Consider the following 27,330-nt stretch of genomic DNA (forward strand, 5'->3'; position numbering starts at 1 on the left):
CAAAGATTTCCCCCCAAGCCAGTATTCTCACCATTAAATGAAAGGGTTCTCCTGGGGAAACATCACCGAGGCCCAAAGGGGGTTGTGTTCAGATTTGGTGGTTATATATCTTTAATAGAGATTAATAGTTCCAGTTTTACAGACATTATTGAAGCATCGCACTTAAACAACCAGTCATATATTGTTCCCTGGTGGCACCCTACTCAGTATTGTTCTAAAGGATCAACTCTGGTTTTAGTGGGTGCTCAATCATATAATGTTTCAGTTGTTTCAATGGGCTTGATTTTACTCACCATTGCAATACCTACATTTCAGCACATATTCCATTTCCTTTTCAACTTAATTTCCTTCATGATGGCAGGTTATATTTATGGAGGGTAGTGGTAAAAGAAGAAGAAATCAGTAGATTAATTCAGTTTCAGTCTCCCAGATAGAGCGTCATGCCCATCGTGTAGTCTGCGCTTATTATTTGCCGATGTATAAATATTTCAACTAGACCGCGTCCATGTTATCCTGCCGTCCTTTACATCGTGCTGCACTATGGTAGAATCAAACAGACTGCACAGCATCCAAAAACAACGTGATGATTCCGATGTTGCACGTTACAGTGAGTTAAGAAGAGCTCGCATTTTTAGGTTCCGGAAAGCATAAGATAATGTACTTTACCAGTCGGAGTTTGGGACAGAGTTCATGCCGCCATTTTGGTTTTACAGATCGTCATATCATTAAGCATTTAGTACGGTTAAAGAGCAATTGGTCTTCAAACCGTGGCTCCTACGTTGTCCTTACTTCTTCCAACAGAGAATTCTCCTTTTGTCTGATACAGGGAGATCTGGAAAATGTATTTTGGCCTGTTTCCCAATCTCTGTTCGTTCCAGCTCTAGAAAGGAGCCACCACCTTTCACTGCACTTGGCTTCGCCCCCGCTTCTCACACTTATTCCACCGCTCTGCCACATGCTATCTCCCACACATCCACACCTCAGTGGACATCATGTACAACATGGAACTATTTCCCACATAGGATCAAAACAAAGATAACATTGTTCCAACCACAAATCCTACACAGTGTAGCATGGTAGCTATGTTTCAGCATGTCATACAAGGGGCAGTAAGCGCTATATAAATTCTGCAAAACAAATATTTTCAAGGTACATGTGTGTGTCGAGCTAAGAGTAGTAAATCCATACAGCCTTAATACCCCCCCACGAATAAGACCAGACTAGTTAACATAAATTAACTAAACCCCAAAGGCTACTAAGGGGGCAAGTCTACTCAAGGACTCCAAAATCCGTTTTGACCATATTAGATTAAGGTAGGAATCGCCTGCCCGGAGACACTTTGGCTAGGAGAAACCTTGAATGTAAAGAAATACAGATCTATTAAGGAAGGGGACTCAACCAATTCAGCAATAATTATACACCAGTCCAGTAAACAGCATGCCAGTGCAACTAAAATGAACTTGGCATTCCACACAGTTGTTTCATACAAGTGACTCAGTGAGCAGGTCAGGACTTGGTTAGACAGCAAAGAAACATAGAACCAAAATAACCAGTGGACCCTGCAAATCATAGCCTTTATAATCCAGCTGAGCAAAACATTTGTTTTCGAACCATTGCTTGAATGTAGTCATGTTATCAACTGGTATAAGTCACATGACAAATGGCATATAATTAGACCTACCCCCAAAGACTAACATGCAAATTCATTTCAAGTAGTCATGTCAGATTTGATATTTATTTGCAGAAGTGAATTTACCTTCCACCCGATGAGTCGTCTTGTGGATGGGTCCCGGCTGTGTTCCTCAGTGAACGTCGCAGTGACCCCCCTGGATTGTTATTAGGCCGGTTGGACATTGGCACCTTTCTCCTGAAGGGACATACCCTTTCCAGATATTACCATTCACTACATAAAAACAGAACAGAAAAAAAAACACTCTGCTGAGAAAGTTTTATTTTAAAATTAAATTCAGTTTAGTTTATCTACCTAATATTGCTTTCAGTTATCAAAGAGACAAACTTTGGACCAGTATTCAAACACTGGATTAGCAGGCTGTTTCGTGTGATGTATGTTAAGTAAGAAAGTAAAGATAAAGTCAGTGTTATCAAATATTTCACCTTTGGGACAGGAACTATGCAGAGGTGTGCCCATCTCCCCATTCCTGTTGCATTTTTTTGGAACCCCTAGTCTGTTGGAAATAAATGGAGTGACTGGCTATTGAGGAAGTTTCAGTGATGCTTGGGTTAGGAAGACAGAATCTTGTTGTATACAGATGCTATTCTGCTACCTGCCATTAATCTTGGACATACCACCTCCTTGCTCATATGTATACTTAAGGAAATTTTAGACTTAATATCAATTAGGATAAGTCATTTGTTTCGGTTAGCACCTTGAAAGAGGGTGGAGTGTACGGGCTAGTCTAACTACCCATTTGAAGGGGATTTTAAACACTTGCTAATAATTATAACCAGGAAAAACATAATTCTGAGACGTAATTAAGGTAAGCGGTTACTAAAGTTTAGGGCCGACGTGCAACACCCAAGATGTCAGACTTTGTGCTATTGGGCATGGTGGCAATATTCAAGACAATATACAGACCCCAGTTTCACTGTGTAATGCAGAACACCAATTTGTAATTACCAAAAGACTTCTAACACGATAAAAGGAAAAGTTAGCTTTTGTGTTCTGGCTCGTTAGAGCCTACACAAGTTTGCACCTTGACTGATTGGGGCAGTGGCCACTTTAATAGACCGAGGACATGTGGAGATCGTGCACCAGTTGTTCTTGGTCACATGACCATGAGGCACATATTTAGGCATGCCGATGCACAGATGTGCAGCAGGCGTGTGCAGCAGGCACCCCACAGGTGTGCCCAAGGCAAGCCAGTCTGCACCAGGACAATGCCAGGGAGGTTGCCGGCTCCGTTAAAGGTAACACTAGGCTCCACTTTCCAGTAAGTAGCTGTAGGACTTTCGTCCCACAAAGCAGGCAGGCTAGTTGCGTTACGTGGGACCCCTCTGGAAAGGGAGCACTTTGTTTGTCCCGGATGTAATTGGCATAATGTTAGGAAGGACTGGGGCCAGGAGGAGGGCCCAAAGGGCCAAAACATAGCTATCCTGAGACCATGTGGGGTAACTCAAACAATCAAACTTGCTCCGATTAATGCTCGGTCTATGCTCAAAACATAGCATTGAGATAAACAAATAGATTGTTCCTCTCAATGTGTTTTTTTTTTTTAAAACAGATACTTGGTCGAAAGAAGACTTTGGTCCGGACCTGGTGGCTACAGTTACGGAAGGATATACTATTTTCAGGCTGGACAGAGATGAGAGGGGGGAGGGTTGAAGATTGTTTTTCCCTCAGGAGTTAGGCTGTACCTTGGAGGCTAGGGGTACTCAAGCGAGGTAGGGTTGAGAGGCTGGATCCTTCAGGCGGTATAAGAGTGTGCTGCTTTTGTCTGGGCTATTAGTATACCATACATATATTGTTAAATCAGCCATGCACACTGCAGGTCACACGTTAGACAGGATTTTTTCAAACAGTGACGCAATACGGTTGGGGAACTGTTTGTCAATCAACTGGTCAGGTCACCTTGCATTATTTTTTTATTCAAGGAAATCAGTAATTGTCCACATAACTAGTAGTGCTAGGTTGATCAGGAAATGGGGGTGTATCTCCAAAAGTCAGTTAGAGAGCAGGCTGACTGAGACACTCTGGAAAGTTGGGGATAGAAAGTCAGATCCTGCAGCAAGTTTTAATGATTGGCTCCAGACTACACTCGATGGAGCTGAATCAGCTAGGGAAATGGAGATGGGAAGAATTAAAAGCTTGGCACAATGGTTCACAGAGGATCTGAAAATCTTCCTAAGACAGTGTGTAAGCAAGAAAGGAGATGGCGACTATACAGAAGGAAACACTGAGCCACAACGTTTCTAAAGCAGTACGATGGTGCGACAAAGTAAGCTAAGCCTGCCTTTTTACGCAGAAAATCAGAAAAGCCATAAACATTTCAGGTGAACTATTTAATACAGTAATGGTGTTTTCATCACCTCCTGTGCAATTAGATCTGCAGAACTCACAGGAGTTTTGTGATGAAATGGCCTTATTTTTCAGGGACAAAATCCTCAACATTTTTCAAAGTTTCCAGAGATTAAAGAACCCCAGAGGGAGGAGTTTCTGAAAGAGTCTCTGGAGCATTCCAGTGACACATTAGATGTCTTTCCTCCTCTGACACGCGAAAAGATTGCCTCTTGTTTGCATGAGCAAAGATCAGGTTAGAGTGGTGCAAATGGCCCCTGAGGTAGTGGTGAAGGCTTAAGGACAGTTTATGAGCAGGTGTTGGCTACGGGGGATTACCCGCAGAAGTGTAAGGATGCACTCTTACCTCGTTAAAAAAAGAAGCCTAGTGGAGATGGTAAGGACTTGAAGACTCTTAGACATATTTCTCGATTACCATTCCTGCAGAAATTCTAGAAAAATAGCGGAAGAGACTTGGCCTCATTTCTAGCCAAAAATGATTGCCTGGACTCATCACAGCATGGTTTAAGAAGTAACCAAAGTGTGGAGTCTGCACTATCAGCCACCTACTTTATTCAGCATCAGGTGGACTAAGGTGATGTATCATGCTTGTATTGTTAGACCAGACAGCAGCTTTTGACACCATCTCACCCTCTTTAGTGGCGAGTAGGCTGACGCAGGCAGGCCTGATGGGAAAGGCTCTGAAACGGATGTATTCCCTTCCTTAGGAATAGGAAGAATACTGTCAGCTGCAGAGACTTTAGAGCCAGGCCATTCCAGCTGCCATGTGGGGTGCCGCACAGATTGTTCCTCAGTCCTACTCCATGCAATATATGTGACCCTGCTGGCACAAATGATAAAGGCCTGGTGCTTTCAGGTGACATCCTATGCAGATGACTCACAAATCATTGCACCGATTAGTAAAGACTGGACCGAGTGGTGGGTAAATTCATGTTCTGTATCCTGATCAAATGTTGGAGGGAAAAGATCTGGCTTAAGATGAATGATAAAACGCAGATCCTGTTCTTTGTGGCCAGCAGCTCCACTTGGAACAGAAGTCGGTGGCCACAGATATGTGGCTCATTACCCACTCCTGTGAAGGAAGCCAGGAACCTAGGAAGGAACCTCAAGAAGGTCTTTGACCAGGAATTGACATTTGAGGGTCGGATTAGCAAGAAGTGAAAACCTTTCATTGGCTGCTGAAAATGCTCAGAAAGATCCTGCAGTTTATTCATTCGGAGCTTAGGGTTCCAGTCCTCCTGGCTCTCGTCTCTTGCCTTGATTATTGCAATGCCCTTTAGCTCAATGCTCCTCAACACAGCCTCAATAAGCTGCAAGTGATACAAAACGGGGCAGCCCTTTTGATCTTTGGGCTCCTGAGGAGGCTCTCGGTGAGGGAAGGTCTGAGGTCGCTAGATTGGCTCCCAATTAGGAAGTGGATTATTTTCAAAGCAGTATGCCTGGTAAATAAAGCTTTGCATCGGGCTGGTCCGGGCTACAGGAAGACAACATTCTCTTGGTATGACCCAAGCAGAGACTTGTGATCAGCAGGGAAGAAGAAGGTAAATACCCACAGATTTAGGAAGCCTTCTCAGTAGCATCAGTCAGGCTTTGGAATAAGTTACCTGCGGATATTAGAAGAACTGAATCTCACCTGGAATTCCGCAGGGCTGTTAAAACCTGGCTTTTCAGAAGAGAGGAGGGGCTCTGGGTAAGATTTGTGTTTTCAGCAGAAGACTTTCTTTTCACACACCAAGCACTTAGATACCCGTTGAGTTGCATGCGCTTTTTAAATGTAAATACATAAACAAAAATAAACAAAACCCTCTCGTCTCTTTTGGGATCGGGGTGTGCAGCTTGTCTTGATGGAGATGCAGTGAAAAGAATGTACTGGTCGGCAGATTCTGCTCCCTCACCCAACACAAGGCATTGCAGCTGGTTACAATAAAAAATTGGATTTTGGCCACCCAGAAGAGCCTTCTGTGAAACTAGACAGGTTAGAAATGGAGAGAAAGGAGAATGGGAAGAAAAATCTTCAACACGTAATACAGCAGAATCTAGCCTGCAGGCCCGCCTGTTGCAATAGAGGTAGTCATATGCTTGTGGAACACCACAATGTGGATGTAGAAAGATAAACTAACATATGAGACTCCCTTGTGGGTAGGGAGTCAGGCTACATATCTGTCTGGCCTAGATACATTTTGGACCTTGATAGGTTTATCAGTCACAGAATTATTTTGAGATTACAACAAACCATACACGCGTGCAACAAAAATAAATACATTTAATTTCTTAATACACAGCATGACTGTATTTTTAATGACTTGGTGTTTTCGGTCTTCAAAGTGCTGCTTTATTATAACATGGACACATATTGAATCAAATTAATTCTAGCGATTCACATTTCTTTATACTTGCTCCTGTCCCAGGCATGTCAAAATAAATATAAATGCAAATTGAACATCAGATGGCCTTGCAAATTTGTATAGTAACAGCTCCTCATCCTCGTTATGAGTACCAATTGCCAAAGGACTAGTTTAAGCCAGTAGTGGTTGATCAGATAGGGCATAAAAAGGGAATCCAATTAGAAATGTTATCAAAAGCAATCATAAAGAGATTTGACCCAATTTAGGTACTTCTCTTTGGGGATAAGACTCTTAACCCAAAAATATCTTTGGCTCAAAAACAAGTCCAGAGATACTATTCAAGCTTATCATATCACAATTAGTAAAATACAATTAAAAAAAATAAATTAAAAAAAAAACAGTTTTAGGTAGGTACATCCAAACTGGAGATGAACATGGTGGCAAAACCTTCAAACAGCTCCTGATATATTACACTCTATATATTTCAAACACATAGTTCTTGGGAGTGTCGTAGTTTGGACTCTTGCTCTGAGCAAGACTGCTGGTTTAAGGATAACAGTACTTTTGTTTGTAGGCGACAGTCTTTCCTACAACAAGTCGCAACTGTTGTCCCAACCTTACCGGCTCACTAGCAGCACCTCACCAGAAACACAATAGTAAAAGGTGATTTATGGCAGTCGCTTACGCATGGACTCAAAGTAAGATATCTCAGGGTATGTCGTGGTTGAACGGAGATTACCCTTTTCTCACAGATATATTATGTCTCATACAAACACAAGCAATGACACAGATGCAGTAAAGTTATAATAGCTTTTTATTTAACATAACTGCAATTTGCGATAAGTTGCATGGACTGCAATGATTAGGATAATTAATATAGTTAGTAACAGTATTGTGAAGAAGAGAGTCATTGTTATGAAGACCCCCACCATTTTGCAATACATGAAAAAGATATATAAGATGGAATATGCCCTATTACCCTCATGTGAATAGCCCTAACCTCCTACCTAAAGGAGAGCTGGGTTCGCTAAACCTAATCTGCCAAAGCCGTGTCCATGAGAGGAGTCCCCAACCCTCGTTACCTTGGAATGAGGTCTCTATCTCAGACTCTGTAGGGACACGAAGACTGGGTCAGCGTCAAGACGACTGCAGCATCGGTATCAGCGATGGTGGTGATGCCCTCTGGTCGGAATCCCTCTGACTATCTGTCTAAAGTGTTATGTATTTATACAGATCTACAAGGTCTCCTGACGTAGGTGTATTCCAAAACAATAGATAACAGCCATGCTTGGGACAGCAATTAATATCAACAATCCCTCGAAAGTATAGAGAGGGAAAATCCCAAAGTGTGAACACCTACTGTTTGTCTGTCTTTTGTGCTTGATCTTGACGCCTTGGCGCAGTGACACTGATAATAAAACTCATAACAAGTGGCCTAACTATAAACAAGGCAGCCATCTTAGAGGAAATAAATAATTAAATAGGCTAAGACAGAGCAAGCTAAGTAGGTTAAAGGTCACTAGGTGACGGGGGCACGAGTCTACAAGCCAACGGCTAAGCTAACTCCTGTTATCCCATTAAAACGAACTAGGATTCACTACAGGAGCCTACATCATTGGTCATGATTTACAAAACAATGATGATGAACAATTACCCGAAAAGTCTGAGAAAAAGGATGGAAACTCATTGCCCCTTGAATGATTCCAGTAGAAAGAGGGAGTCTAAAAAACTTCCTGGTGAAACAGCTGTTAACATCATTTTCATTCTCCAGGCAACACTTTCCAAGAGTCGGCATCAGTGCTTCCATTTGAAGACACCCACTTTATACACCCTGTTTGTTCACGGTGTACCTCTTCCTTTTTGTGGCGGTGACGATGTGGTGTGGTTGTATGACCTAATGGTGTAATACATTTGCCAACCTCTTTTAGGCCCAGTAGGTTTCATCTGTTAAACCCTCAGCTCAAGGCTTACACAGAGGATCAAGTGTTAAGGTTTAAGCATTTAAACAGCACCAAAACAATTGAAGAAGAAATAGACACTTTCAAGAACTGACATCAATTTACAAAAATAGACTTCAGTTTTCTATGAATTTAGGCACTAAAAGGAAATAAATTCACCGGAGGGGTCCGGAGATCTAAATTTTACAAGCAATAATAAATCAAAGCAGTTTCAATCAACCGCGAACAAGTCTTGGCAAAACAACTAATTGAACCCTTAGAACCTTTCTCAAGGTGGTGGTGGTGGTGGTGGCGGTAACTGCTTGAAGACTTTGGGTTACTAACTTGTCCCATCTGTTGTGTCCCTGTACTGCGAACAGCTTTTTTATTTTTAAAGGGAGGGGGTGTTGTCTGTCAGCTGACCTTGGAGTTCTCTTGGCATGACTGGGCTCTACACTTTTCCTTGGACAGCACACAGCATACAAAGTCCCTTTCTTCACTAGCCACCAGATGCAGCAGAGCGGTCCTTCTTCCATATTAGTCGAGGTTTGGGGGCTCGGAAGGTGCCTTCAAAGCAGAATGCAGTTAGCAGCCAATGGGCAACCAGATTACCTCCCACCTGGTAACCACGTCCTGTGGAGTGTGGCATCTGGTTTTCCAACGATGCACGATTCTGCCTACTCCCAACATGGCAAGACACCTCTCCTGGTGTACAGACCTCCCTAGCACATAACCAGGACGTGGCTACCTCAGGGCTACACGCCCCTGGAGAAACTGGTTTCCCCTCGATACCTTCTGTGCCAGCCTGTGTACCTCAACAATGGGGCAAGCCCTCCTACCGGTGCTAAACATCTGCCCTTAGAAGTCGGCTTCACCTTTGAAGCCTGCCAAGTGGGGCTAAAACCAAAGCGGATTCCTGCAGGAGGGAGGTGATACCTCCCTGGCCTACAATCCCTCATAGTTATCCTTCACAAGAGTTGTTAGCATGTCTTTCCGAGAGGGCAGAAAGCTGTCTCATGGAACAGGCTCCTTATGTGCCCAGGAAGGCACAGGAGTTTTAAAGACAACAAAAGAGCAGTTTTGCTAAAGCTGCACACTGCAATAAGTTACATTAATTTTGATTTAAGACACAAAGCAGGCCTAATGTAACAAGTGATACCTTTGAGTGCCCACTTTGGTCACACCATCCTGGAGTTAGCACCACTGAAGGGGCAGCATGTAACCTTGTACTTGCAGTTTGGGAGACCATGTCTTTCCACAGTAAAAGTTGTTTGACGTGTTTAACTCTCAGGACATATAAAGTTCTGCCTGTGTCATATGTTGCCCCTTATTTTTAGGGCTTGAAAGGCCTGGCAGAGGGGTGATCTACACAAATGTCCAGGGGAAGTGGTGGCTTTCTCATTGCTTTCAATGACAAAGTCAGGCTAGCAGTGCACAACTGCTTTAACAGTCTGCAGTGTCGGACTGGGGACTTGTTTTACTGGGGCGGGGGGGGGGTGAGACTTCCAGGGTGGCACAATCAGTGCAACAAGCCCTGGGGTACCCCTCTCACTCACATACCCTGGGTACCAGAGTACCATTTACAGGTACGTTAGCTATTTCCAAATGGGTATAGCCAATTAAAAATACACTTTAGTATCAGGGCACTAGATATGAGGTCTAATTAACAGGCGTCAGTCAAAAAACCAGCACCATTAGTCAAAAAACTTTGTTATGACCTTACAAAAAGAGGGCATTCCCTTACAAGCAACTGGGCAGAGAATAAAAGTGGTTTCTATTTACATCTACCCAATAACTTCAAAAATCAGAGAGAAGCCAGCACGTAAGAGCACAGGGCTGGTTATTCAGTTGCTAAGGTCAAGGAAACACAACCTGATGTGGCTTGTACATGAAACAATACAAAAAGCACGTGTGAATACAAGAGGAGAGATCAGACAAGAACTGTGAGATGAAAGGCTTGGCGGCTGAACTAAGATAATGGCCAACTTGGCATTGCCTACGTGAGTGGCCCACAAAGGGCTGATTCATGTTTATCAGCATGATACTCTGGAAGCTAAGCCACCAGATGTCAACCCCACTCTCCAGACACAATGGGAGATAATTTGAAATACTGAAAGCCCCGGGTGAAGGTACACTGCAAAAAATATATATATATTTTAAACAGGCCAGGTTTGGGAAGGTATTCCAATTGCCTTGGAGCCCAAATACCTCCACCTTGTTGCATCATCAATGCCAAGCACCCAAACTAAAAGGAATGGGAGCAGTGCTCAACAGTGAAACACCCCAACTGAGGTTCTCTTGCAAGGTCAACTAATTCCAGTGAAGGAGGGTATAGGTCTCGAGAAAACATGGCCAGCAAGTTGGCTTGAATTTACTTATCAAAATAAGACCACAGCACTCTGGCATAAGCACATAGAATATAGTAGAATGCTCTCAAGCGAAGATTTGAACCAGTCCTTTAAGAAAAACACAATTTTCTTGATTGTTAACTTGTACTTTGTTTACGTCAGAAGAAGTCCCTCATAACTTATTCATTCACTAACAGCCAACACGTGTTTCATCACAAAGTGACTTTTTCAAGGCGGAAACGTAAGATATGGTATGTCCATAAATAATGCAGATCAATCGTATATGAGCTAGCTGTGTCTGGTATTTAATGTAGATTTCTGTCTCTTCACATAGTTCAGAAAACTGTTTCCTCTACCATGTCACCAAGGCGAATAAGTTCCAAAACTTCAACAATTTAAAGCAGACGTAGACGCTCACGAGACCATAAGCCCTTTGTCTTGAAAAAAGTATTACCGAATTCCAGCGTCCTCTGGATCTGTGTACACAAACCAGAAGTAATGGGAGCAGTGTTAAACAGCTAAACACTCCAAATGAGGTTCTCTTGCAAGGTCAACTAATTCCGGTGAAGGAGGGTATAGGTCTTGAGAAAACATGGCCACCAAGTTGGCTTGAATTTACTTATGTCAAAAGCCTAATAAAGGGTGCTGTAGGATCTCGTTTCTGGGATGTTTAACTCTCCTATCGGGTAACAAGTAAATAGACTGCTCACTTTCATTAAGCACCACCCAATGTCACACTAATGCAGAAAAAAAACTTTTTGCTCAAACTTCGATCACTAAAAGCAACAACAGACAATCCCACAATTAGTACATTAACCCATTTCGTGCGGGTGATTGGCTGGCACCTACACATCACTGGCCAACACTAGAAAGTGCTTTGAAGGAATCTCCGATGCTCGCACCAGACAATTCCCTTAGCTATTATTTAAGGGTGGGTGTGAAGTGGAATCCTTTACCATTCTGCCCCCACCAGAACAGAGAAGCAGCAAGTTAAAAGAACTGCTCCTGCAGCCTGTGGGGTTTAGTTCACTGAGATCCATAAGCAGGACTACTACTAGTCACCAGGGATTTTCGTCTTTTCTTTTCTGGGGGAGGCGCCAGGTGCAAGTGCTGACCCCCCTGGGGGGTATATTTGATTTTGGAAGAGGTATGGTTACCATTTCTGATTATATAAGTCTATCCCAGAGGGGTGTATTGTGTTTTGGGGGGTGGGGGGGGGGGGGGGGAGGGTGAATGTCATGGTTAGGGGAGAGTTCTCCACACAATCCAAATCTGTACTTCTCCTGAATAATTTGTTTACCCCACCGACTGTCCAACTAACCGTGCGGCCAGTACACACTGCGTATTCTGTCTTGAAGTATCCTTGCACTTTTGGATGCCTTAAGGATAACTTTTTGAAGGTCCCAAGAGCCCGCATTTTCTAGGGAACTTTAGTCAGGCAACTTTGTTCTGATGAGACTCAAAGGCTAACTACAACTCGAAAAGGTCAGCATCCCCTCCCTAAGTTGCTTTCAAAACATGTTATGATTCACCAGGAGATAAAAAAAAAAAAAATGGACAGTATCACTGCTTATGTTTAATATGAAATCCTATGCAACCGTGGGATCTGTTCAGTGTCTGGTTATAGGTTGTTGTATATATGCTTGTTCACGGTCTGAGCACTGCATCATTTGCACTAATTTGAATACATAGAGAAACATATTGTTTTTATACTAAATATGTGAAACAATCATCATAGTGCCCTGTACATTTTTATTAATAAAATTGGTTACTATACAAGTTACTAATTGAGTTTTCACACGTTCAAAGCAAAAGTAGAAGTGTCCGTGAATGAGTCCCCAAGGACATTTGTTTGGCTCATTGCTTTATGGAACTCAGACAGTATTCCTCAGCATGTTTACCTTAGTTTGAAAGGTAGATATGCTCACCGAGTTGAAGGAATGAAGCCTCAGAGGAATACTTGAACACCCCCAACTTGCATCCTCAAACTGGAAGGAGTTGAATTTCTTGAATGAGGGCGCTGAATGCTTACAAAGTATGCTGGGTAAGTCAGGACTTTAAGGTAGGAAAAACTTAGGCTAGGCATGGTTTCACAAGGATATTGCATAGGTAGATGGTAGATAGTCAAGGTAGTACAGATACAAATGTCTTCATTTCATCTTCACCTTTGGATTTAAATTGCATTCACCCCAATATTGAATTACGTCCTCACTCAACTAAGTAGTGGACTCCAAAACATAAGGGACGCATTCAGGCAGCCTCCTCAGTCAACATCACAATATGGACAGACACCCTGCACCTCAAACAGCTTCATTGACTCCCCATCCACAACTCTTTTCAAACTCCTGAAATACACATTCAAAGTCTTACACAGCACTGGTCCAACATATCTCAATACTGCCTCTGGTTTAAGAACCTTCCAGATACCTTTGCTCAGCACAGGCAGCACCAGAACAAGGAGAATAGACTTCTCCCAATTGGCTTAAAAATGGCAGAATGTGCATCCGTAAACTGGAAGGAGTGGATATACCACAGTGAGTAAGCTAAAAGCACATCTAAGACATTACTCCCCGAGACTCTTGTGGCTGTTATGGGGGCCATTAGTAAAGGTTCACTAGTTCACAATGTAGACAGTTACTTGACAGGTGGTAAAAAATTTAGTGAAGGTGTTATTTTCACTTATAAAGGTTGCGGATGCATCAACTGCCAACATGTCTGAACACATTTTCATTGAGGTTTGTATGTATGCAATTTGGTTGATGGCTGGTTGAGGTGTCTTGAATGGGAATTCCATCCTCTGGAGTAAAAAAGTGATGGGCCCTTGCATGGTGGTGGTAAGTTGATGTAAGTGCACTGATCTGTTGGACTGGGACTGTATCCAGCAGTATGAAAGCTATGTGTGGTGAGTGAAAAGCGTTTATGCGCACCATAAAGCAGTTGACACATATTTATGGCTCACCTCCAGTAGTCTTGATTTCAATATTCAGATATTTTATTAAGCGTTTGTGCAGTGAAGCTAGCATTTCTGGGGGTACTAAAACCAGTGTAAGTAGTGGATTAACTTTAAAAAAAAAAATCAAGCACCAGATGTATATCTGTGGTGGTGAGGATATCCCTTCCAGGCCCTCCAATGTCCCAACTGAGTAAAAGCCATTTGCAGCTGACCTATATGCCCGCCCACTTACTTTAGATACTGGGACATAAAGGTTCTTTTTCACTGCCCGTCCCCACATGGAAAGTCATAGTGGTAAGCAGCAGTGATAACAGTCTAATGCTTCCATTGCCATGTGCAATAACTCTAATGGTGAAAAAGGCATGTTTTTTTTAATTGAAAAAGAAAAGCAGGCTTCAGGATTTTGTTTTGAAAACTGTAATTAAAGAAAAATGTATGAGTGGTGCAGCAAAAGTAAAAAGGCATTTACAGGAACCGCTGTTGCAGCAGCTCCTGCCAATGTATTTGGACTGACTGCCAGATTGAAGCTTATTTCTGAATTTGGCGAGTGGAGTATTCGCAGCATGGCAGATGTTAAGTCTCTTTCAGGGGGACAGAGGCTTGTTAGCCAAAACGTAAATATGGCAATTGCAATGAGGGGAGCTGTAGATGTTTGGTCCTAGCTCAGCCTGCACCTAGGCAAACCTGCAATTTTTTTGTAAACTAGACAACAAGGGGAGCATGACTTGTGTGGCCCTCAACAGATAATTTTACCCAGAATCCCTTGCAAACATCAAACTTTAGTAAGAAACACATTTTTCTCACATTTCTGTGGCGTAAAGACCTGGAATCAGTAGGGAGCCACAGGGTGCCTACTGCCCTGAGTTCCCACATGTCTCCAGATTAGAATGGTACCCCACTTGTGTAGGTATTGTAAGAGAAAATGACATAAAAGGCCCTAAATCACTATGTTGAGAGATAAGCAAATGGGGTACGGGGTGTATTTGGGGCAGTGCTGTAGCACCACCAATGCAATTCTAAGAACCACAGGCATTTTCCTTCCATTTCTGTGAAGGAAACTTCTGGAATCCGCAGAAATCCACAAAATTACTATAACTCCGCATTACCCCACTTATGCTGATAATAAGACAGCCCCACTTGTGTGGCTGAGCCTAGTGCCCACTGCAGGAACTTCTCAAACCAAGGTCAATGATAGCCCTCTGGACAACACACCACACAACCCACACATAGGTGAGAGCCACGCAAGTCACCCCCACCCTAGATTTACCCCAGGTGTCTAGTTTTTAAAAATGTTAAAGTTTGCTAGGTATACCTATGTGTTGGCTTAGCCAAGGCTCAAAATACATAGGTACCCAACTTTGCAAAAAAAAAAAGCGTTTCCGTTTGAGTGGAAAAATTTGATGTATTCAGATGCGTTTTGGGCTGTTTTCTTTTGCGGGCACTAGGCCTACCCTCACAAGTGTGATACAATTTTAAATCGGGCAACTTTGGGGAATGTCAAGTGGACGTAAGTTTGTGGCTCCTGCAGATACCAGAACTTTCCATCACAGAAATGTACTGAAAACATGTTTAAGTCAGAGTTTGAAGTTTGCAAGGGGTTATGGGTAAAAAAATAAAAAATAAAAATAAAGCCTCATGAAAGCCAGGGAGTCACCACCAACCTAGATAACCCTAGGTGTCTAGTTTTAAAAATTGACATGTTTGCTAGGGTTGCCTCGGCAGGGGTGTGGTACAGTCCAAAATATAGATTTACCCTATAGAGTTACCCACATTGGGCGGGGGGTGGGGAATGGTCAGTTGAGTGGAAAAATGTGACACATCCATGTTGCGTTTTCCGTTGTTTCCTGTTGCGGCCACTAAGCCTTACCACACCAGTGAGGTACCATTTTTAATCGGAAGACTTGTGGAACACAGAATAGTACATTTGTTATTACCAATGGGATTCTGCTGCATTTGTGCTTTTCAAATGTAATCCAGTGCAAAAGAAACAAGCATTTGCAATGCAACAGGTCTCGCATTTCTCAGAGTTAGAGCTATTAGCAATTTTAAACTCCCAACCGGACTTTTCTTGCCTCATTAAATGGGGGAAAAAAAAAAGTGAGATCACGGTGTGAAAAAAGAGAAAAAGTAGTCCACAAACCAGACGGAAACGTTTTCAGTACTTGTCCCTGCGCTCGAGGAGGGCTAACCACCGGAAAAGGCATGACATATGCATGCCTTCCACTAATGAAAGCAAGCAGATTTTAAAAGGCAAGCCCACAAACCAATTAAAGACTATGACGTGACATGGGCGGGGCGCCGACCCCTTTTCTAACTACTACATCTCGCAAGCATATGCAAGCGCATGCTACGCAGACTCGACCCTAAAAAGACACCTTGAGAAATACTCTAAATAATACGCTAGTACAGGTTCCCACAAATTCTGAGATGTACAAATGGGCACTACTCCTATATTCCATATCTTGTGCCCATTTCAGAAGCACAAAGGTTTCCATGATACCCATTTTTCACTCTACATTTTTCACCATATGAATTGGTCTATACTCTGTACTCAATAAAAAAACCATTGTACAGTAAAGCTCAGTTTTTAGCTCTGGATACCATGGGTTCTTGGAAAACCTACAAATACAATATATCAGTGCAACAAGAAGGTCTCGCTGATGTAATTTAATACAGCTTTTGTAAATCGGCCATTGCGAAAAAAAAGTTAGAGATGAAAATGTCACAAATGGCTGTTTCTGCCTACTCATTTTTAATATTTATTTCAACAGTCATTTTCCTTAGGGAAAACTTTAGGGATCTACACATTGGACCTCCCTGCTGAATTCGGAAATGTAGGCTACTTTTTAAAAATGTATAGCTTACCTTGCTTACGGGGGGGGGGGGGGGGGGGGGGGGAAGAGACAGAAGGCTGGGAAACACAATAGAGACTAGGGTGTGAGAAATGGGGGTTTGGTTACAAGCATTACAAAAGCCGAGGGGCTTTATAAACAAAGGAAAGCTAGAGGGTGCCAAATGAAAAGTGCTTTAACATCGACTTAGCACGGCCTGCGCTATATAAACCCTTATAAATTTAAAACAAGTACCCTTCCCCTATCTTGCCTACACCACCCCACTCCACATATCTCTACAACCGGTTGATGGTGTTTCCAACACGGCATAGTTAGCACCCTCATTTTTGCCTTGAACAGTTAAGCATTAATTAGCCCAAAGTGGTAACCAACTTTCTGTAAAACCTTAACCTGTGTACTTTGTAGTGTTTGCAGAATAAGTTCCTATTGTCATAAAAGTTAGCCTAGCAAACCCTAGAGGGAAAGCTTGTGGGGTACTTAAATAGGGATACTGTTTTATAAATCCTGTGCACCAGCAGTAATGTTCTCAGTGAAAATTCTGCTTAACTCCGTGCTTTTGAAGGTCGTCCGCCCCCTCTTTTAGGAATGAAGTTATGAATATATATCCGAAACTCAACTGATTCTGCCAGTGGGCACCTTTCTGCTAAACGCTCCACACCCCAAAGCCCTCATACTACTTGTGCAGGAAATTATAATTCAGGTACTAATTCCTTGCTAAAGAAAATAGTAAGCATGACTAGTTGGAACAACGTAAATGCACTGTGCAACAGCATAAACCTGGCAACATGCAATGTGCTATATTAGGGTCAGATGCACATTAGCTTTCAGACAAGGCAATGTCAGAGCAGCATATCTGCCCCTTACCTTAAGAAAATACCAACGACGCCACCCCGATCGTCCCAGAGATCATCACGCACAGACAGCATTGTCAGCAATCGCCCTGTATGCAGCACTTGTGCACAGCACTGAAGCTTCAAGGACTGTATCCTAGCAACCTCCATATGGGACCGTATAGGACAATCTTAAATCAGTCATGTGAACCGCTGTCTGTACAAAGTGTCAGACATAGAAACGAGACCGACTGCATTATTGCCTTGCATGCGAGTGATACAGGAGCTGTCCTAAGAATTAGAATTATTGAAAGCACTCCAAGTAATATTTTACGCATTAAATTCTAACCAAATCAGTAATTTTTTGGCTATATATCTACACAAACACACTTCACTAGTTTTTGTTTATGATCATATTATATATTCCTTTAAAAAGTATACAATTAACAAAACATTCTTAACAAGCTAATGCGATTTTGTCATTTACTATTTACTTTCAATTTTTATTAGCTGAATCAGAAAACAACTGTTGCCTTAAAAACAAAAATCAGACCAATTACAGCTTCAAAATGGCAACCACTGTGCGTGCCTGTAGGTGTGCTTTCACAGACAAGACAACTTTTTCTTTTTGAAATCCTTTCACCCGGAAGAAAATGCTAGTCACAAACTTAACAATTTGATTCTTCATTTCCTATGTGAAAGTTTGAACTGCTTTTCCTCATAGCACCACAAGACTTGTGCATGGTATCCTTGTCATTAAATACAGTATGCAGCATTCTCAGATATTAGTAGCACTCTACTGAGTACAGAAGTTAAAATATATATTAGAACAACAGAACATTCTCTAATCACTGCTATCACAAACTCTTGGCCACCAGGCAAAAAGACAGCGGGAGGAAGGTGGGGGGAGGGGGGCTTGTGGTTGTTATGAAATGGACAGTCGGAAGGAGGGCAGCAGCTGTACTGTGAAACTGAATAATGGACAGAGTCTGCTTTTAATTATTAAAAAGAATCTAAGGTACAGATTATTGTGCATGCAGTATCGCGGGACCATGATAGGGTGTCTCAGGGTGGTGTGAGAATGTGGGAAGAGCACCGGGATGAAGAGAAGACAGCCTTAAGATTCATTCGAAGGGAGTGTTTCAAGTCTAATAAAATAAAAGTATCTTCAGGGCAAGTAGGCAACAGAAGGCCACTGGACACTAGCCAGTGTCCAGTGCCCGTACGCTGCACTTGGTCTAAGTTCAATGCTGGGCAAGGACCGCCAAGCAAGCGTTTAAGTGCAAGGGAACACCGTGGAGACCGTGCTGGCAACTGAGAAGCACATACATTAGGGCAACAGTGGATTAAACCAATGGTAAATTCAGTTAAGTTTGGGATGGGTTCTAAGCTCCTTTTAAGTTTTTTCTGTTCACAAAAGACTTTGCAAGTAGTGTGCAGGCGAAACCTAAAAATGGGCTACCTCTTTGAAATGTTCCAAAACAGCAGTACAAAATTAGGTTTTTTGATTCAGCTCTGCGTGCTCCTGAAAGAAGCATTTTCTTCCCATTTGTCCCCAAAACTTTCCATTTTCCTATATTTTGCCTCTTTTCTCAGTCTCCTCCAGGGGAATCCACAAACCCTGGGTACCTTTAGAATCCCCAGGATGCTGGAGAAAAAGGCCACAAACTTGGAGTAGATACCTTATGTGGAAAAATTTTATGGAGCCCTAAGTGCGAACGACCCCAAATAGCCAAAGAAGGGTCTAGCCCTGAAGGGAAGGGTTGGGGAGGCCCGGCGGTTATGGGGTTAAAGCGGAGGTCTTCCTACAGTGGGCTTGCCCACAGGGGGTAATGGGGGGGTGGGGGGTGGGGGGAGGTGGCACAAGTTGATCTCAGCAAGGGTACCAGGCTCCGCCCAAGAGGAGCAATTAGTAGGCCCCTGAACAACATCATGCTGAAAACAGTGTGTTTTTAGTGAATGAAAATAGTTTCCCACTGTGCAAAAAAACACTGGTAGCTTCTTTTGTCACTCATGTCCTGGTTAAAAGTAGATGTGAAAGTGGTGGTCTCTCAAAGCCTCCTTACACCTCATTTCCGATAAAGGATCACACAATGTGTAGATGTTTGCACTTTAGGGAGGCCGGGCTGCCAACAGCTCGTCAGGCATTCATTTGAATGGTTTGCATTCTTAAAAGGGATAACTAAATTTGAAGTGCAATGTCCGAATCATTAATTATGTCCAGAACTGCCAAATGGCCCAATTTCTTTTAAAACACCTACAGCAAGCCATAGTATTTTACAGTAAGCTATAGTATTTTACCAACAATGCACTGCATTTTGGGACTTGTAGTCACATTGAGGTGTGCTAAAAATAACTTCACAGTGCAAAATGCCTTCGGATAAACTGCCAAAACTGGCTGGAGATGTTGCACTGACATGGAGCCAGTTCATGTACAGGTATGACACGGAGGCAAAATATAAAGAGCAGACATTTTGCTTAGTGTTTTTCAAATTCAAGGATCAGATTTCTTGAGAAAAAATGACCACCACCCTCTAACCCACAATCTCACTTGAAATATAAAAGGCAGACTTCCTTAATATATTTTCTCCAGTATAAATGAAAAGCACTACCTCAAATCTGCTGTGCTCATTTGTTTTAGCAGGTGTGCCCTAAGCCCCCATAAAATTATTTAGCTTGCATGCAGTTTTTTACGTTTTAGAGAATACTGCAAGAAAATATGTGTCATTCTGGGGGATCCTTTTTTTTTGTTTTTTTTTTAAACTTTTGGTGGCAGAACAGGGAGAAAATTAGTCAGATTAGGAGGAGTGCCCACTTCATGGCAGTCCCACCCCTAAGGTGGACGAGCTGAAATGGACAGCACTTTTAAAAATCCCCCATATTGTTTTGGAAAGAATTAGACCTCTATGGTCAGTGTTATGCTCACTTCCCACTGGATGGAGTCAGAGAAAGGGTGTATTCGCCCTAAAAGTGGTCAGCCCATTGGCAACCTCCTGGCACTCCCTGTAACACCCCCAAACTGAGTATTTAGGTGGCACCCCTGAACCACAGAACTCCGATACGGATGACCTAAGAAGACAGAGGAGTCGCACCTTCAGAAGCGGAAAAGAAGCAGCTGATCTGGTACCAACCCAACTTGCCTGCCTGCTACCCTCGACAGACTCTGCCCAAAAATTCAACTTGTCCTTCAGCTGTGCCTCCAGAATCCCAGGAGAACGGTCGGTCTTCCATAAAGATTCCAGAATTAAGTGAGTAGTGGACCTACTCTCCAACATCCCAGGAAAGGACTGTGCATCGTCCAGAACCACAAAGACCAGACACCTGAAGTTACCATTGCACCTGCTGTCAACAATCAGAGTTGGAGTAGTTCACCTGTGTCAACAAGGTTCCCCAGTGTCTGAGTTAATCGTGGTTTCGCCCCTCCTGGACTCCCTGAAGTCACCTGTAGCCCCTGCACGCAGGCACCTTCCTACTGCAGCCTTGCGAGAGAAAGACACCTCCAGCAACCACTGCACCCATTGCCTATTGCCCAATCTGAAGCTGGTCACTGGTGCCAACCACGTCCCCCAGCTTTCCTGAGCTCGAGTCCAATGTTGTCTCACCCCTCCTGGACTCCACAACGACGCCTGCAACTTCAGCACACAGGACCATTTAACCGTGAGTGCTCCTGGACACGGATACCAGACACCAAAGAGCACCCCTGCATCTGTCGCCAAGGGCCTAGAGAAGAGAAGAGAACCAAAGTTGCACCTACATCCCGAGCACCAAAAGTCTACTACCGACCAACTTATTGTCCCCGATTGGCTTCCTAGCCAGAGCTTGCAGCATGTTTGTCATGAGGGCCGACTCCCATAGAGAACCACTGGGCACCAAGTGCCTTACTGCACCCCTGCACCAGGCTGCCCAAGTGCTGCCTGGAATGACCTGCTGGTGTGGTTCTGATTTGTGCTCAATACTTACCTTAACTCTCTGAGATTGACCTCTTAAGTCGTTGATAACGGTTTGCTGAACATTGTTTTCCTTACGTAGGTTAAAAGACACAACCTCGAAAAATGCAGAGTCTATCTACATTTATGATTGAAAAGTATTTTTACTTAAAATGTACTTACCTTATGACGCTCTGGGTTTCTAAAATCATATAAAAATAAGTATTTTTTTTATAAATGAATCTCCGATTTATTCTTTGAGGGTGTGCCTCATTTATTGCCTCTGTGAGTATGACAAATGCTTAGCACTACCCTCTGATAAGCCTAACTGCTTGCCCACCCTACCACAAATAGAGCGTTAGTATTGTCTAACACACCATTTCTGTACTAACAGTGAAAAAAAAATATATGCTGGAGTCCACTAGTTTACATTAACAGTGCCAACTGCAGATCTACAACCTCTGTAGCTTAAGTGTGGAAATAGATCTGTTCAGTGTTGCACAAATCTTTGAAGTTCTTACATAAACACATATGACAACCAGTGGCTTGGGACTGGTTAAAGCAATAGCGTTCTGAAAAAAAAAGCACAACACTGGCCCTGCACCTGAATAGCAACACAACAATGATCTTATACAACAGCATCAAATAAAAATATCTTCGAAGCATGACTGATAAGGTTGGGTATGCAAAGTTCTCATTTACAATATTGTGTGTGTTTGTAAAAAGTTATTATTAACTACTTGTGCCTAATTGGGCTTGGACCACACATAGGTCATTGCTGCTGTGGAAGGAACATGAAAGAGATGGTACGACAACGTGCAGGCACTTTGTGGACCTCTGGAGCATCATATAAGTAGAGAGAAAAGACTAGAGCTGGTAGGTGGTTTGCTGGTATGAAAAAATATGCGTTATATTAAAAGCAAGTAATATGCTGCTGCGCATTTTTGGCAGTACCACAACTCAAAGGAATTCTCTTCAAACTCCTACAAAAATCTCAAACCTGCAAAATAATATACAACTATCAAATAATATATATGTCCACAGAGTATAAGAGAAACGATTTAAAGTAAAAATACAATCATAAGTTATACATCTGCAGAGGCAATGTACGAAATAAAAAGAAATGTGAGTTGAAGTACTGCTGCAAAATCCTAGTGCATTGATGATCCAAACCAATCTAGTAAGATAAAGATGCTGTGCACTATTGGAATTTAAAATACAAATGTAAGCGCTTACAATTTTGGCCGAGATTCAAAACGGCCACATGCCTCTCACCACAGCGACAGCCTTATGCTCGGGAGAAGAGCTGGACAAACCAGTCTGAAGTGCCAATCTGTGTTGTGGGAAGTGGTTCACAACTGCAATACAAGAAGTCCGCATTAGGTTACAGAACAATTAAAACAGGCATTTAAATTGGAAGATCACAGTCAATAAATATCACGAAGCACAAGGTCACTTTAAACCAATTTCACAAAACCCCAAGCAGTCAAACAGAACAAACTAGCTTTCCCACGTCCCAATTCATACTGCCCTATATTTTCAGACATGTGGATTTAAATGCAGTTAATCAGCATCTAAACAGAAAATCCACATTTCCTCATCTTGTCAAATGCCTACGACTTCACTTTTAAACGTAACACATGATGCACATGACGAAAAACACCCAAAATTAAATTTCTCACGCAATGTTAGTCTAGAATAGTAGCAAAAATTCACTTGTTACAGAAAGCAAACATGCAATGAGCACTGGATTCTAAAGTACTTTAACAATTATTAAAGTAATTTGAGGCTAGTCATAGGGGGGCAATGCATAACAGTAGACATCACAAACCAAGCATGTGCTAAAGTGAGAATGTGTGAAAATCAATCACATAACAAGCACTAGCACAGATAATAGGCCTTACCTTTTGAATTTGCCAATTATGTTCCAAATTGCTACAAAAACAGTGAACCATACCAATATGTATTTTTTATTGAGATTTCTTTTGGAAAATGTGAGGCTGGCTTTAGAGATAAAGCAGTCCGTAGACCAGACTTAAAGGGTTAGAACCACAACAGCAACCAGTATCCACTATAGAAAAGTGGACCTTTCCACACATGTTGCTGGCCTGTGGCAAGTCCAAAAGGTTATGATGTCCAGCAGATTTTACGGATAAGTCTCATTCAGGCTAAATCTTTTACGCTCTCCATTTTCCAGGGAGGGCATCTTTAACAGTGCCATGATAAGATTTACTGAGGGATCCCTTTTGGAAACGTGAGAAATACGTGGGAATTTCTACAAGTGTTAAAGTTATTATTTTGATATTGAAAAGATTAGATATGTCAACATAATGAATTAGTTCAACAGCCTGGTTTTATACCAAGTGCCCAATCTTTTTTTGCAGGTTAAGAAGGGTTCACCGTGCTCTAGAGGTCTCCTTTCACTTTACCCTTTCTAAAAGGTTTAAGAATGTTGGACTCAAAAGCTGTATACATTTGTTCACTATTAGCATTCCTTCCCATAACATAATTACTTTCGTGACCATCATGGTGTGAAAGCTAGTACGCTACTCTTACAGATAAAGCAGGCCTAACCTGGATCTCTCATAAACGACCTCAACTATACAATTCGGTCATGTGAGGTTTCCAGAAAACACAAGCTTAATTGGAAATCTCAGAGATATCAGACTTAACAAGAGGGGAACTTGTTAAATTTCAGAGAAGCATTGTAATACAAATTTACACAAATGATACCTAAAAGTGACAAAGCTTACAAATGCGAAATATTACTACATGAAGGAGAACAGCCTTTAATATTGCTTTATACAGGAATTAAAATACTTCAATACACTTATGTTACTCTTCCTAAATCTTTAATGGCTAGGTTTATAACCGTACCATTGGTTCATGTACTGCAGCTATAAATTAATAGCTGCAGAGTTGAGATCATACTTTTTACAATGTACAGATGAACAAAATCTAGCATGCATGGGACTGATGGAACATACTACCTTAAGTTTAAACAAATAAAAAGAATAAATAAATTAGACCAAATCTGCAAAAGGTCCAGCTCCTAATGCAAGGTTGTACATGGTCACATAATTTTTATGAAAGCACACAACCACATCATATGCAAGTTTAGAAATCTACTCATCCTACGCAGCATTAGGTTATGACAGCAGTGTCAGCTGAGAAGACACTACAGCAGTCCAAGCGTTGGTGCACCCTAACATCCAAGTTTCATAGGAAAAGAAATGAACGAATTAACAGAATAACTAAAACAGTCTAACCACATTAACACCATTTAAGTGATTAGAATGAAAACAGGGAGCAGTCTGAAAAGAGACAGCCACAGAAGAATACATCAATCAGACAGCTTATCTGAAACTAGCTCAATAAACTGACACCTAAAAACCAAAAGACTGCACGACAATACCATCTTCCCTACTAATCGGACACTCCAATGTTATCACTTTAATGCCACAGCCCCTTGGTAAAGCAGGTAGCTGGCACATGAGTCACAGCACTAAATCTAAGCCCATTAAGCAGGAAAGTAATACACCCAAAACTTCAATAGCAAGGCTCGGCTCTACATATAGCAGAGAATTGCATGAAGGTGTGAAGCAGCAACAGTTCAGCAATCTTATTTATAACAATACAATATGTCTACAGCAGAGGATCTGAATCTGTCGATTGTGGACCCCTGGGGGCTCACGACTATTAAAAAAATTAAAACATAAGCAGAATAGCAAAGTATATACATTACAAAAGTACAATTAAACATTATGAATGGTGTACAAGTGCATAAATTTCGAACTGAAGGCTAAAAAAACAAAAAACAAAAAAAGTTGGTACTCGTCGCTTGATTCACAATATCAGGACAATTATAGAATCTAGTAAGGACAAATGAGGGCCTTAACCGAGGCGCTGAAAAAAAGTGAGCAAACCTTAAAAGGACAAAGTGATGTGCCAGAGTCTAGTATGCTGTCTTAACTTTTAGAAGTAAAACTATATTTAGAAAAACTCAAAATTCCCAATAAAGAATACACTCAATTTTTGTAGGTTTTATTTTTGACTTAATAAAATGTAATCGTTTGCCTATTTATTACACTTGTGTCTTTATTTCTCCATTTTGCTTTGAGGTTTAAATCAAAGAAATTGCTTATGCCAGAGTCCTTAGCTTCATGTAGTCATTCAGCAGGGGTCCGCAGAAATCAAAAAGGTGAGGAATCTCTTAAGTATATCACTCCCATTTGGAGCCTTCACAGGTTATTTAACTAACATATTGTCAGCCACTCAACGCATCAAGGATTTTTTTTTTTTTTGCCAAAGCCAAACAGCCTTTCTTAGACAAAAATAAATCAGCATTTCTTTAATGATTTTTTCTTCAAACTAAAACTTCAAACTGTAGGCTGAGCCTTTATATCTCTAGGGGCTGTACGATAAAATAATGGGGAAGCTCACACTCCCCATCATTCAACTTCATAACAGAGACCACTCCATGAATGGTATAAATATCTGGATGCTTGAAAGATGGCATTTTCTCACACACTTCTTGAAACCTGCCTATTAGCAGAATCACGCTTCTAGCACAAAAAGTTGACTTTGACTATATACATCGGACACAATAACACTTCCCAAAAGCCCCAGAATGCACTCACACACACTCTCCAACCCAATCAGTTAACTGTTCTCAAACCTTTGACCCAACTTCTAAAGCTGGGTAAAACTCATTTTCAAAGCCACCGCAATGCAAAACTATACTTCAGCTAATCAGAAACTAGAAATAGCAACACTGCAGTGTTGTCCACTATCTCCCTACTGTTTGCTATAGCGGTGGGGACATTGGAGAGTACACTATGCATAGCTCTAGTGCCACGGGACACAAAAATAGGCAATAGTACATATGTAGTGTCATTACATACAGATGAGAGGGCAAAAAACGCCAACCCAATATCTTTAAACTTGTATATATCCAATGAAATCATTTTATTCAACTTTAAATCTTGAGCCTAACAAAACAAAAGAAAACAAACTAGGCAGTTTCTGATCACTTTTTATTTTTTTTCTTATTTTCCGTATCTTTATCTTACACACCACGAATTTACTACTAATTTGTGGAAAAGGGTACATGGTAACAAGAAAATTCCTTATGAGTTCAAATATAATTACATTTTGTACAGTGAAATCAAACCAACCCTTCTCTTCAAACCAAAAAAAAGTTCATACTTTCACACATATCCCAATCATCCCACACACATTCACCATCTAATCCAGCCTATCTGATCATCCTAAAATCACACAAAAAATAATCAAATCGGATAATACCACAAGGGAATAAGCACATCACAATATTCTAATTGTTGTAAGCTCAGCAACGATGTATCCAATTCATTATATCATTATATTACAACTGAACTACTTTCGTTTAACAAACCATCAATGCATACTAATGCATCCTTTGCAAGCTTAGATTCTGTCCATGAAACCGAAAATGATGCACTCTTAAAATAAAAAATCTTCTTGATGCATCTTGGTATGTATAGAGTTAACACTGGACGACAATCAAGATTCTCAAAAATAGGGAATGCCACCAAGGACAATTCAGCTATGAGGCATTAAGTGTTACCCTTCTCAAGAAAAGAAAAAATGAAAATAAATTGCTATTATAGTAATATGAAGGATGGCTAAAAAGCTCTATGTACAAAAAGGTGAATCTATACATATGGCCTTGGAAAACTACAGTCTCCTATGAGGGTACTAAGAACTGAACAATACACCTAATCAAGACTAAGCAGGTGTTCCTCTAAGGAAGCACCACAGCTACTAACACACACACTTCCAAAGGCAGATCTGTAGTATATCATTAAAAGGATGGAATCCCTTATGCAGGTTGATCAAAGATAGCTCTATTGTGCCAGAGACCATACAATTGTAAGTAATGGTGCACACAATGCAAATATAGACTACGGCCCGGGGTTGTGGGTTCATGAGTAAACTTGCGAAGTAGACTGAAAATAGTCCACTATTTGAACCTGCTATTTCAATATGATCTGTAAAACCATTAAAAAGTATAGCAAGGGAAATATCAATAACCAGCTGGAAAACGAAAGGATTCAACATT

The 27,330-nt window shown here is 41.6% G+C and overlaps 1 protein-coding gene across 13 annotated transcripts in view; it reads right to left on the bottom strand.

The window, feature by feature from the left end:
- The window catches only part of TRIP12 (thyroid hormone receptor interactor 12), a 1,145,873-nt gene that overhangs the window by 1,082,263 nt on the left and 36,280 nt on the right, over nucleotides 1-27,330 (bottom strand). For all 13 annotated transcript variants that reach the window (XM_069213427.1, XM_069213421.1, XM_069213434.1 and 10 more), the window contains exons 2-3: nucleotides 22,464-22,585; nucleotides 1,757-1,903 (exon numbers count right to left, since the gene is read on the bottom strand). In XM_069213427.1, coding sequence (XP_069069528.1) covers nucleotides 1,757-1,854 — 98 coding nt within the window. In that variant the 5' untranslated portion in view covers nucleotides 1,855-1,903; nucleotides 22,464-22,585. The remainder of the gene's footprint in view (nucleotides 1-1,756; nucleotides 1,904-22,463; nucleotides 22,586-27,330) is intronic.

The sequence above is a fragment of the Pleurodeles waltl genome, chromosome 11, assembly GCF_031143425.1.
Source record: "Pleurodeles waltl isolate 20211129_DDA chromosome 11, aPleWal1.hap1.20221129, whole genome shotgun sequence".
NCBI classification, from domain to species: Eukaryota; Metazoa; Chordata; class Amphibia; order Caudata; family Salamandridae; genus Pleurodeles; species Pleurodeles waltl.